Here is a 14,540-nt window from a genome sequence, read left to right on the forward strand (position 1 = left end):
GTGTACGACAACGTTTATTATACATATTATTATAAACCTCAAAATACCACCGGATTCCGATGAAATACCGTTCGAATAGTTTTGCACTTATAACTAACTATTTAGCAAATTGTTGCCAGTTACTTACTCGCGATGCCATTCGTAAATAGCCTCGATATTTCCAAAGATCATGCGCAACCGACGATCGCGGAGACCTTCTGGGATTGGTGGGTCAGCGTTTGGATCCTGTACGCAAAATTTTACTTTGAGTGATAGACGTTACATACAAATATTAATACCGATCAAGGTTCACGATTTAAGATAATTCTTATTATAGCTAAATAATCATACATTTCGCGACCACATCAATAGAATAATACCTACCATCATGTGCTTCATATATCCCTCGCAGACGAGTCTGAGATCAGAGACGTATACCTCTTCGGTTTCATATAGCTCTCGAAGTACGTATTCACGTTTCTTTAGAGTGCTCTCGCTGCTCTCAGCGCCGGGAGTTGCGGAACTTGGCTCTTCGTCGCCTTCCGCACGACCTGAAGTGGTAGCGGCTCCACCGTGCTGTTCCTATTTACCAACATAAATATTTATATAGATATTACAAACTACTACAGACCAAACAAAAGTATAAGCGTCTAATTATAAATGCTGAACTATTTAATTCACACACATTATTAGTTTCAGTGGCAGACAGAAACAAGAAACACAGAAAGGCAGGTAGAGTTAAATATTGATCAAGCGTTTCCACACGGAGATCTACTAAGCCGCAAAATTACAACGCAAGCTAATATTTATTGTTTTTATTCTGTCAAAGTTTTGGGCTCAATCTCGGCAAATTAAGCCCGATGTTACCAAACCAGTTTCGACATTAACAATTAAACTGGGTCTTTGCGAGTTTTTTAATTACGATAAGTTTCCGTTTTCAGACAGTTGCGATGTTATCGGTGCCTACAGTGAATTCATGATAAGGTTTACAAAATTTTACAAAGGCAAAAAATAAAAATGGTACATTTATGTAATCGCCAAATATAATGTAGCCTTTTTATATAAAAGTTAATGGATGTGACGCAAATTTGTACTAAGGTAACACAAGCTTGTAATCAAAAATTGTTCAAAATACATAGCCTAATATTCCATAAACATTATTCCTGCCACCTATGTGATATAACGCAACGTGCATACGTTGTTTATCGTTTGAAACTAGCAATATTATGAATAAATAAATAGCACACAAAACTCAAACAAGTGTATTGCATGCTTGAGTAGGGAAGCACTTAAATCAAGCTGTTCAAGCGAAGCAACATAGACGTCTCACTTAAATATTAAACATAGATATGTCGCTTTACATTTTTAATATTTTGTACGTGCATGTAAACATTCAGTGGGCAAAGCAAATAGCTAATATGTTTTTACTTCTGAACAAATTGTAATCATAAGTTGATGAGACATTTATTATTCCGACGATGAGAGCCTAAATAATACACGCCGAACGTAACAACGGACTCAACAAAGGTTTGCGCCAAATTGAATTTTTTATACCACAAAGTCATCCATGAAACACACACTTTCTACACTAATTTTCACTCTTTGTTCACTCATCTAGAATGAATATTTGCACTCACATTTTATACCTCGTTAGATTAATTATTTGTTTCTACATTTATGTTTTGAATTCTCAAACAAGACCGTGCGGACTTTTTTTAATGAAAGTGACCGAGTGCTTTTAGCAATATTAAATTTGTACAGTAAAATATGTATGCAATCTCTTTGACAAAATATTTCTACTAGAGACTTAGCACTGCAAAAATAACACAAAGAAACGTAACTGTAAAAATTAATGAAAAATTCAAAATATTAGTCAGAAGTACGATAACAATGAGTGGAAACAACACTGACAAAAAAAAATCATGCACACTACATGCTTTGATGTGATTCGAACCATTTTTTCCTTGACAATTTGTTCTATCTCGGCGATATCCGCGGGACCACCGTTAGTTTCCAGCGCGTCCATTGCCAACGAGTTCTGAAAATGTCACCAACAACACCCTTAGTGTGAAGCACCTACACGCACCTTGGTTAGTTACAAGTTAGACACGGAGCTCGAAAGTTAATTTAAGGATATGACAGAATGTTATGGATATTAGAGATAGTGGGGTGACAAGCATGTGGTACTCACGCGCGTGGTGGGCACCGCCGCGGCCGCCGCGGGCGTTGGCGGCTGCTGCAGGACGGGCGGGTTCTGGTGAATACACAAAGCGTTAAGTTTCATAGGACACGATGAGTCTTCATTATCTTCTATTTCTATTAGCGATTAGTTGATCGATACAATTTCGTAGGACTGCTTAGATTTTTTGTGTACGTAGTGGATTTCTTTGGATTTATTTCTCTTGCTGAAAAGCTTTACCCTTCAGTGGGTAACATTTACTTTATAATTTTGTTTTTTTTTTTAATGTGAAATTGTCTAGTTCAAAAAAGAGTTAAACAATCTTTGAAAATTTTACACAGTTGAGAGACTAAAATTGTAATTATCATTATCACAATTCGCTGCACTGACATCTCGGCTTGAACACATTCATATACAACTGAATCACACATGTATTCACGTTCATTCGATAACAGGAGAAGGCCACCGTGAGCTATTTAACATGTATCCATTCTATCGCGGGTTACGCTTAAAGCACTCTTTGGTTATGGCAACGCTCATTAAAATGATCTTCGCCTGCTTTATCTTCGCTTAATTAAGTCTGGAGTCTGAACGATAATTGCATAGAAACATATGAAAGCGGATCTCGGCTTAAGACTTACATGCGGATGATCGTCGTAGTATTCCTGAACACACATATTGTAGTAACGAACAAAAGTACCTCGTTAATCCTTATTTATATACTAATACGAAAGTAACTGCATCTGGTGTTAGGCAATAACGCCTAATCTACTTTATATTTAAATGAGTTTTGGTACACAGATAGTTCAAGAACAAGGACTACGAGGGGTAGAAGGCAATTACGTTTATCTAATACTTTCAAAACTCGAAGATAGGAGAATAATTTGAAGGCTTTTGATAAAATATACATAAATAAATACGACATTCAAAATGATGACGTTGGACAAAATAACTAGAAGCCAAAAAATAAGAACGTAGAAAAATATAGCGATTTACGATGTCTTTATTGTTATTGAAATTTTATTTCTGAATTAATAAGCGTAAGAAATTCAAAAAATCCTGCCGAAACTCACTTATCCACGACGAAGTCACGGACACAAATCTAAATAAAAGCTAATATTTATTTGTGAATATTTTTTGTATATTACGGCCGTAAATGCATAAATAAAGGATTTGTGGATATTGTTATTGCGTCATCATTGGATGTTTCATACAAACAACGCATGAAACGATACGGAGCGTTCGGTGATTGGCAATCAGTGCGGTCCCCTCCTAGCGGACAAATTGAGTTGCGCTCCGCACCGAGGAAATACACAAGGTGAAAATACCTATTCACCTATTGAGTTAACGAACAGCCAGAAAAACGTACTATAAAAAAATTAAACTGATATTATACATATTGAAAAGTGTACATGATGAAGTCGTTTCGTTTCTTCATGAACGTGAAAAAAAAAAAATACGATTAAGCATTGGTGTGTTTTTATATAATTATTGCAAACTCCCTGAAAGCGCAGTAAGGCAGCGTTTGTTTATCTACTCGCAGCTGACGGTCATCGACCGCTGTTCCAGAGAAGCGTAAGCTCATGGCACTCCTAGAGCGCGATGATAAGGACGCTATTCATGTTATTAGTTATAATTGTAAATTTATTTCTAGTACCTCGTAAATTACACCAACTATCACTTAATAACATTATTTATTAATAGTCCATTTGAGTGTTCATATGTTAAGAGTACGTATGATAAACTCGAAGATCATTGATATATTTCAAAATGCTCCACTGCGTAGTTTGTTTTTACGACGACGAGTCGATCGATTATCCACCCAGTATAGCCCATAATCGATTTAGCTCAACAGTGGATGTGTCAACAACAAGTTGTCTTTTTAATTCCATTGTAAAGGGTTATGCGAATGGCGTTTCCATTTAAGTTCTATTATAAAAACCCTTCGGGCACATATTAAAATTGAAACAATAAAACGCTTTGTTAGTGTTTATAAAGAAAATATTACACGTAATTTTAATCGTTTCCCCTTTCTGTTAATGGCTTGCACACGACGACTTGACGGCGTCTGTTTGGAAGTCGTTAAGCGATTCCCGGTATCTTAATACAGATTATACTTTTGTACTCATACACAGTGTCATTTTTCTTACGAACTATTAATACTACTAAACTATTGCATATTAATTGTAACATATTCTTGTTAATAGTATACCACCGAAAAACACTCAGATATGCATTGTTTATATAAATCTAAGTAAATAAACATTTTATTGTGAAAATCATTCAATCGATAAAAGTACAACGTCTATACTGTATTCGATACCAATGTAATGATAATAATAATACGTCAAATTGAAGAGTTCAATTTGACAAAAATATAATTAAATATTTTAAAATGTTTCCAGGTACAAAAACGATCAACGGCGAGTAAAAGGAAACAGCCGTTCGACATGGCATTTTGTATTGACGACGAATTATTTATAGATCCTATTTTAAACACCGGCTATTTTGGGTCTTAATTAATATAAAAAAAAATCGATTCAAAGCATTTTATAAATATACTTTAACGAAAATTCTGTTCCCTACGTATCTATTAAATGCATAATGACATCATCGTATGCTTGACCCAAAAATTGTCTATCATAGCGATAGATAGCGGTTGTTGTGAATGAAGTTAATTTTAAACATTCGCCGACGCCTTTCAACGATGTTGCTAAGAATTTACGGCATACATTTTACGTATTATGATTTTATGTTTACACTGCTGTTATTTTGGGTGAATTTTTGTTAGGCTCGAAGGACCACTTATTCAATGTCACGCTACAATCTAAGATATGATACACGTAACGTGTCGTCGTATCGTGTGACGTGGTGCAGCGAAGTGACTAGCGTTAGTGCGGCGGTGTCGTATAGTGTAGTGTTGCGGTGTGTGGTGAGACGTAAGGTTACCTGTAGCGGCTTCATCGGCGGCGGCAGCTCGACGTCGGGCGCGTCGTCCTCCCCCTCGTCCAGCGCGGCGGCCGCGCTCCCCTCGCCGGCCTCCTCGGCGCGCCCGTTGTCCGTGTACGGCAACTGCACAACCAGATTCTATACCGCCGAACGTACATAAGCCCATCTTACATTGTGTGCACTTTTTAATTAAGCACGATGTAGGTTGTATAACGATGTATTCAGTATTATCGTATCATATTTAATCAATTACATATTACGTGTGACGTATAATTTTTTTTTTAATTCCTACTTTCGAAGGAAATGTGTCACTAAATAAAATAAAGTGAAGCGTACCTTGAGTTTCTTTTCAGACAACACTTTCTTCAGAGCTGGTTTTTCTGCGGGCGACTTCGCTCCGGCCAACGCTTTTTCAGCTTTTCCTTGCGACTTGCTCGGACGCGGAATCCACCGCCTCCTGAATAAATTGCCAACTAATGAGACCAATATTTACAGCGTTGAAAATACTAAGTACCCTACCCAGTAATTGAATGCAATATTAATTAAACTAATTCAGCAATAAATAATTACGTAGTTACTACAGCACCATTAGCGATAATTATTTTGGAATTATGTTGGATTTGCAGGTAATTTTACATAAGTGATGTTATAAATTCATGTTAATAATATCACTAATACATTCATATGTAACGTACAAAGTTTAACCGCAGAATTGAATACTTGTTGATTCATATTGCATATAGGGTCGAAAATGTATACATATGTTAAAAATATATTTTCTTTATTGTAAGTTTTTTAATATTCATTTACACGTAACACGTTCATATTCGTTAATCTAAAATTAAATTTAATAACAATAACCTTCTATTTAAGACTATTAAACTTTATGCTCAAATAATGAAGTGTAAAGCAGATTTTCACCGCGACTGTAAACTGAAGTCTTGCTAAGAGTATATTAAATTTAACAAAGAAATACACATCTGAGTATTCTTTCAAACGCTTTTTCATTTAGAAATATCAAATTTCCATTTTAAACTCCAACTACTTTCAAAGTACTGTTATTTTGTGGTTTTTTGCAATGATTTAAATACGCTTTTGTTTAATTCGTGCGTTTACGTTAAATTCGTATTGTTATATTTAATTTAATTTCATATAATTTTATATAGGTATATAATATTCAGTTTATTAAAATACTGTAAAAAACATACATTGGAGACCTCCTCTCCACATAATAATTGCAGAAGGTGTGAAATGAACATGTTATCAGAGAAAAGTCAAGCAATGTATCCGAACTTCAAGGACCGCTCGCCGCATTGCGGTCGAACAATGATAACAAATACCGTGGATATGTTTGCAGCGCATTTCGCTCCTTCATTGTTTTGTTGGCATTGCGAATGAATAAATACGAACGGTGTATAATCTATATGAAATGAGAACCGAATAACGTTCGTTAAATAATTCCACACAAATATGAAATGCGAAGGTATAAATTGAAAATGCTTCATTGATTTCTGATAATTTTATACCTAAAGTTGGGCTAACTGGAAAAGCCATTGTAGACTTTACCCAAAGCTAACAGAGTCGCGTAATTTTCTTCCTGTCATTCAGCGTCGCTTCCTTTGGTGCTTCGGTCAATGGTCGATTCCAATCTCGCCGTTGAGTTCAGGTAGACGACCCCTTAATTAACGTCTGACTAGGTTTGTCTTTACAGTCAATGCCGTTTACTATTCAATGAATATCGTATTCGTGTCTGTTATGACAAGCCCGGCGCAATTACAGCTTAGCATGGCTTGAGATTGGGCTTCTCTGAATTATCCTGTAAGCCCATTTAATTGGCTTGCTTGTTAATTACGCTATCATTACATGTTGAAACTGTTAAATGAATGTTAAGATAATACCGTTGTCACCATTTCTCTATAAAGCCACTAAACTAAAATATATTTAAGCAACATACGGCAATAAATATAATTTTAAACAATAACGTACACTGCAATTTCCACTATTTTTTTTTATTCAACTCTTCGAAACAAACAAACTTTTTTGATGTTCACGATTATTTATTTCTTTGGTGATACACCAAATAGAAGCATTTAATATGATTAAAAAGTTGCACTAAATATATTTCAAGAATTCACATCATACTAAGGAAAGCACTGAATAAAATATTACGGGATATGTTTGAATGTTACGCGGTCTAAGTTTTATATGATTTTGTTGAATAATTTTAAAACATAAATAAGAATTAGGATAATATTTATTATGTAAGTACATAGTCACTGATTTATGCAAAAAGACGTATTCGTATTTCCAATAAATAATATTCATTTATAATTTTAAAAAATATGAATGATAAGAGATGGGTGTTAATGGAAATTTATTTTTTTCGTGTGCATTATGCAATAATCACGTGATTCTATCAAAGTACCTATTATTCAAACCCTATCGTTGGTGAACATTTGAAATAGGAACGTATTTTCAAATGTAAATTTTGAATAGACATAGATGTCAGAGTAACGCGAGTGTGCAAATACAACTCCGTACTAAGTACTACATACAGGGAGCAGAATGCATATTGTTCTATGTAAATGTAGTACAGAGAGCACGATAAGAAATTACTGTAACAATGAACACTCACTTCGCTAAAGCTATTTGGCTCCACATAACGAAATCCAAATACGATGTTACACATCACAGTTTCACCACTTAATGTAAACACTCAAACAATTATTCCACATATAATCTTTTCACTGTATTGGTGCAAATATCCTTATCGAGCCTAAGAAACCTACGATCGCGTCGGGCAAATACGAGGGCCGCACTATCAACCGTCAAGATTATGATGATAATTTTGTAATCTATTGGACGGTCGACGACAGGAAGGGCGGCGCAAAACATTGACACTTAGCGTGTTCGCGCTGCGTGCGGACGCGACTGTCCGCGCGGCCGCGGCGACCCACCAGTGAAACAAACTAGCTCCCTATAATAATATTGCACATCAATTAAGCTCGTGTCCCTTGTCACCGGGCCAATCGCCGAAATGCCGTTCACTATACGCGTCACGCATACTATGCTGATCATCAGCACCGTGCCCGACGCCTACCGCTCAATGCCCAGTGTCTGCGCTGTTGTGCTGACACTATTTTATTCAAGTTATGTCTTTATAATGTTTATGCATAAGTAATATTTAATTGAGTGTTGTTAACAGACGACAATACGTAAGATTAGATAGCGTGAAGTAAAATAACGATAAGATTAAACTTGAAAAAGGTACTGATAAATTGCTCAACAAAAACATCGATCCGATTTAATTGTATTCGTTATTAGGATACCGTATTTAAGACGCCTGCTAATAAATAATACATACACGTAATGACACGTATATGTGCTGTGAAGAATATCAAATATAAAACACATTTAAATAATTATCAAATTAAATTGAAACTCAAATTTCAATAGCAAATTAAAGAATAAAAATAATAGTTTTTATTCAATTACTTACTTCATTGATACTTATTCAATATTGAAGTATTTGTGCACAACGTAAACAGATCATTTTTGTCGTATAAATGGATCATAATTGTTTGAAAAACAACACAAACCTTAATTAATGCGAAAACATTTTATAAGACTAAATGAGAAATGCACCTGATTATATGACAGCAACATTCAGTTAGGCGATTACGGTTGGCATTTGGTCGTTCTCCAAACATTTCGCGTCTAGCTAGTGGCTACACACGCTGCTTCGAAACAAAGTAACTCAACACACTATCTGCTAAGGAATTAGATAGCACACGCGAAAGATAAGAGGTGACTAATGGGAAATAACGATCATATGCGATACAACTAGATAACACAACTAATGTTTGCCACGGGATTCCGTCGTGACATGAGAATATATTTAAGTAAATACAACTTTAAACGAGACCTTGTCAAAGATTTTGTGTAGTGAGGGGTCGCTTTAATGTGTCAGATACACGCGGTCTTTTCATCGATTATTTTTTTCAGAGCCGTAGAAAACCGAGACTATTGACACGATCCGGCATTGCACTGGTTGAACCGGAATTAGAAATACTATGTGTTTATGTAAGTTATGAAACAGGTGCCCTAGTAAATAGTTGTGCGATGCAAACTGCAGGCCTATAACAGTAATGTGTTTGTGATATTTATACCATGATAGTTTAACGTGATTATTTTAACGTGGTCACAAGTAACATAATTTATCCAACACGTCACTATAGTAATTATAATTTTAATGCTAACACTACAGGCGTCACTTTAAGGAGTGTACTCATAAAATAAATTACTCACGGTATTATCCCCTTTCGGTGTTTTCCAGGACTGGCCACGCTCACCGCCCCTCCGGGATCCGAAGACGACGCCTCTGCACACAAATAAATATTGTTACAATATATATTCGATTTATATACAGATTCTAATTAAAATACTACAAATGTGTTTGGTCATTAAATATCAATCAGTTTATGAATGTTAATAGTTAAGCAAATGTTTAATTTAAACATTAGAAGTCTTATTTATTGTCATTATTGTAACATGAATCACATTTGTGTTATTTTGATTATTTGTTGGAATAAATTTATTAATGGCATGGATATAATGAATACACCAAAATACAATAACGTTCGGGATAATTGGCAATGGGCAGTCAGTGGAAGGCTTATTGTTAAATGCTAAGTCTACGAACCCTTGTCCGGATATAGGATCTGAAATGACAATCAAAATCGACACATGACACGACACAAATAATGGACAGTAACTGAAATGATATTCCACACCGTTTAATCTATCAGTGCAATGAATTAGCCGGTTTATAGGATATAAGGATCAAGGATGTCAATATGATAAGTATGTATCATTTCTTGGTTGTTAACGTGATGATTAATGCCTAGTTAGTTGTAAATATTTATAGAACAATGACATTTTACACAATATATCAATAATTACATAATTATCATTCCGGACAATTAATAATCACTCAATCTTCAAAAACACATGTGCTTCGCGTGCTCATAAACATTTAAATACCACAACACTCAGAAAAGAACACAAGAGGGAACACTTGATACAATTACCGCCCCCTACTCTTTGTATGAGAGAATTAAATTACTCGATATCCCTCAAACGCTGTAGATTAGAATGGTGCGAATATTATAAGAACCATCAAAGTAGACCCAATATAAGAAGTTTGCGTATTTAAAAGTTACCTTGAGTTTGACCATTGTAATAGCTTTATGACACTATAATATTGGACTCGATTAAATCATATATTATGCGTAATGTAAACATTCAATCAAACATTGAAAAGTAGGTCGGATTGAACTTTTTGTATTTGATTACCCACTAAGAGATACTAGGACAGGAAGAGTTGAGAATATAACATAAATGAAGCGTTGCGAAGTGCAGTTTTTCGGCGCGACGTGCCAAGCGTCAATCCGGCGTTTACTGATAGGTATACCAGCCATGTCACTACCATGGGACATATACGAGTGGCACGTTAATTAGTACATAGTGGAGTGTGCGTGCTTCGAAGCAATGTTATTAGTATCGATGCGAAGGATAAAGCAATGACAAAAATAATTTTGTGTCACTATTACAAACACTCCTCCATACTATAAATAAATACCGTTTCAACTTGTAAAACTCGGAAAGCTTTCAGAAATTCCTTAAAATATCGGATTGGACTGTAATCTGTCAATATTGGTCCGCTAATGTGTCATTGAATTATATTCAAAGTAATTTCTTAAATAATAAACATGCTTCAATAAAATTACTCTAATGTTTAATGATTTATACGATAAATTTTTTACTACAACTGTCTGTCTTAGCCCCGGGTGTATATATGTGGCCTATAACACTTAAGGATTACGGACATATGCAAATATTGATTTTATGCAATAGGTTCAGTAGTTCCTGACATTAAAAAGTTCAACTTAACAAACTCATCGTATAAATAGTATTTAATGCGAATCGTACGCAGGAGGTTATGAGATTATGAAGTTGAATAGACGTTGAATGTGGCTGGAGGAGTTTCTCGAATTGTCTATAATAATATAAGTTGATTGCATTTAAGAAGGCAGACATTAAGCTATGCGAACGCAACTGCAAACAATAATCTGCCTCTAACCGTACACGTATCTGTTCATTGACTACACTCGAGGTGGAAACTACAGATAACGATGACATAATAATGCGTCCGACGTCGTTGACCTGTCACTGATATTAACATTATGGATTAGAATAGTTTCGGATTAAATCATAGTTATAGATTTAGACAATATATTGCCACATTCAATAAATAGACCACCGACCAGGCAACAAATAAACTGTGAGTGAAATAATATTTTACTATCAAGTCCCATCAATGGCGCACTCAATTGGAAAAGCGTAACAATTATTGTCAGATTCAATATTCTATTTGTAACGAATCGAAACGAAGAAACGAGCGAAACCGGTTGGCTTTCGTCCCAATTGTTATTTTCTCACATCTCTACAATATGCACTGGCGGTCAAATAAACTTCATATGCATACTAATCAAGGTAGGATATAACAAACAGTTAATAAAATAACATAGAGATTATTTTATCTATCGTTTTGTTTGCATATTGATTCTTATTTTTAGTTTAAATGTTTTTTTTTTTTTATAGGGGGATAAAACTTAAATATATGAATAGCTAAGGCAAATGAAAGTATTAAAAATCACAGCAATAAATTATGTTTTCACATATACATATATATTAGAGAAGGTCGTCTCCTTTCGGATCACTGGCGATACCGCCTAGTTGGAACTTGACCCTTAACATCGTGCACACGGTTGCTCTTTTTATCTTGTCACACTCGAGTGAGCTGCTTCAAATCAAACGGATCTTTTTGCAATTCCGGCTTTCACAGATTTTTTTTTTTTTAGATAATTATACTTTGCCGATGTTTTGGAAGTGTGTCGAAGTCGCAATGGGAAGAAGACTATGTCTAGTTAAAGAAGACGAGAATGCCTGCGTCGTGTACACATGCGAAGTTATATTTAAATTAGCGCGTCTACTGCATTTATCTATATTCTATAGCAATGATATGTTATAATTCCGGAACATGCGCGTCATATACCAGTGATTAAGATAATGTATTGACCTTACTTACTGCAAGGCACGTCCTATTTTTTTTTTTATTATTGACATAATTATTGCACGGATAAAAATCATATACAGTATACACAGTGTATACTGTTTAGATAAGATTTAGCTGTTAATTAGAAAAATCATTAATCTCAAATTATAATGAAATAATGTCATAATTGGCATGCATACAACCATGTTCATCAGTTGACTAGATTTTTGGCAGTTCAGATCCATCTTGTAATAAACCTGTACTATGCATATACTTCTTTTTCTTTGTTCTTTTTTATTTCAGAAACCAAAAATAATTCCATTCAAATTCAACATAGAGCTCTTCTGTATAACTGAATACTGGTGAAACTTCATAGCCGGAATCAATTATTATTAAACAGATTTTAATAGATAGAACCGGGTAAAACGAGGCAGGAAAGTTTTCTCAATGATGGAATAATGCCAAAAATAAAAGTTGCTGCAAACAACGCCGCAATAACTAGCCCATTCTTAATTACTAAAGCGTTAAATATTATTTGATAAAACCTAATATTTATTATTTAATTTTCTCATACACGGGTATGTTTATAGTCGAATGTTATGATAATTCACAATTATAATATATGTAATTGAATGTCGTATATTATATACTAATATTTAGTCCGAAATATATTTGACGTATTGTTTACTATGTATCGAAATAATTCAAAAATGTTTTAATGTTTCAGCTTAACGAACAAATGTATACTTCAAAAACATCCCAAACAATACAAGAACGGTATAAACGGATTACAACCAGTCTATTGTTTAATAAAACATTCGTAAACGGCGTGAAAATAGAAAATACGCAGGTACACAAAACGGTTTCACAACCTGGGAATCCTCTAAAATCGTGTCACATAAAAATATTATGACACACTTCGTTGCGGATTAAAATAATTTTAAATCTAAAATAAAATATGTGGCGCCGGCGCCGATGCCATCTTGAATCCGGTCATACTCACTCGTCTGGATTGTTTATATTATGAAACTCAATCGATATCATTTTACAGGTCGTACACGTTATGAACAAAACTTAACGAGATATTATTTATTCTTCGTGTATAATTCTGCAATGCCATTATACACAAAAATAGGTCAGATTGGACAAAATCAATTTTCATTTTTATTAAATCCGCACAATAGGAGATCATTAATCAATTTAAACCAAATTAACTTAAAGTGACATTGAAAGAAATTATCATTAAATAAATTTTTGTTATAATTAAAAATATTCGCCGGTCGACATAACAATTTGCACGTTAACAGAAAATGAGCCAAGAGCTCATGAACGCTACGACAAGCTACGTCTCACTCACAAGCGACTCTGGGTCCGGCTTAAATTTCTAGCGGCATTGTATAATAGCTACAGTAACGTGGGACAGGTTTTGTCGTGATCTCTGTAGCATTTGAACGTGAGAATGCTTCGTATCTGCACCGTTGCACATGGTAAACAGTGACAGCATATATACCAAACATGCAGAGTCGAGTCACGTTTCAACGGGTTTCACCGCAATAGCTCCATTTATGAATGAAAGTCTATTTAGCCAGGGTGTTACGCTGTTTATAACTATGCAGTTAGTTAGCGTGGTACGAAGTTGCCGGGTAAATCAACGAGACGCATTTTCTGTTTGTGCGAATCTCATTTAATGTTAAGGCTGAAAAATATTCACGCTATACTAAATAATCCGTTTTTATTTCAAAACCTTCCTTGTAAATATTTTGAAGTGATTATGGATTTTAGAGTCGTTTTATATTTATGATATTAATTATATTATAATTGTAAAACGTATGTAGTGACTCTCGGTTTAAACTATTAAACCTATTAATACTATTACATCGAATTACATTATCCTCACCATAGCTCTACTATAAATATTAAAACAGTAAATGTATCCTACTGTATGTGACCTATATTGACAATATTAAGAAGTCCAGTATATGAATTAGTGGGTTTGTGACGTTGTACGGTATAATTTCTAGATTCTTTTACCAATAGTAAGTAAATCACTTTATCTGTGAGTGACATGGGCTATTTCTTATTTTCTTTTTTGTTTTTATTCCGGACCAACCCAGGAGGGCAGGAACGAGCGGCTAGTGGTCAACGTATTGTCATCTGGTTAATTTAAATGGTACAGAATAGACAGAAGAAGTCGATTGAACGTTGGAATAGGAAGAAGTTTGTTATAATAATTTGTTTTTACATTACCTAGTCTTGCCATAAATATTGTAATAAAGAAAAAAGAAAATTGTTAACTGCAAATAACATTTATTACTT

General features: G+C 34.5%; 1 protein-coding gene across 8 annotated transcripts in view; it reads right to left on the reverse strand.

The window, feature by feature from the left end:
- LOC119835409 (triple functional domain protein) overlaps positions 1 to 14,540 on the reverse strand; it is an 89,893-nt gene that overhangs the window by 16,938 nt on the left and 58,415 nt on the right. For 4 of the 8 annotated variants that reach the window (XR_005288044.1, XM_038360177.1, XM_038360175.1 and 1 more), the window contains 7 exons: positions 9,416 to 9,488; positions 5,444 to 5,564; positions 5,108 to 5,245; positions 2,171 to 2,233; positions 1,934 to 2,017; positions 364 to 561; positions 128 to 225 (listed from right to left, as the gene is read on the reverse strand). Coding sequence is in view for 7 of the 8 variants with exons in the window: in XM_038360177.1 (XP_038216105.1) it covers positions 128 to 225; positions 364 to 561; positions 1,934 to 2,017; positions 2,171 to 2,233; positions 5,108 to 5,245; positions 5,444 to 5,564; positions 9,416 to 9,488 (775 nt within the window). In the remaining variant the exon portion in view is untranslated. The remainder of the gene's footprint in view (positions 1 to 127; positions 226 to 363; positions 562 to 1,933; positions 2,018 to 2,170; positions 2,234 to 5,107; positions 5,246 to 5,443; positions 5,565 to 9,415; positions 9,489 to 14,540) is intronic. The other 4 variants (XM_038360179.1, XM_038360176.1, XM_038360178.1 and 1 more) reach the window with 4 other exon arrangements.

This window comes from Zerene cesonia, chromosome Z (assembly GCF_012273895.1).
Source record: "Zerene cesonia ecotype Mississippi chromosome Z, Zerene_cesonia_1.1, whole genome shotgun sequence".
In the NCBI taxonomy this organism is placed as follows: Eukaryota; Metazoa; Arthropoda; class Insecta; order Lepidoptera; family Pieridae; genus Zerene; species Zerene cesonia.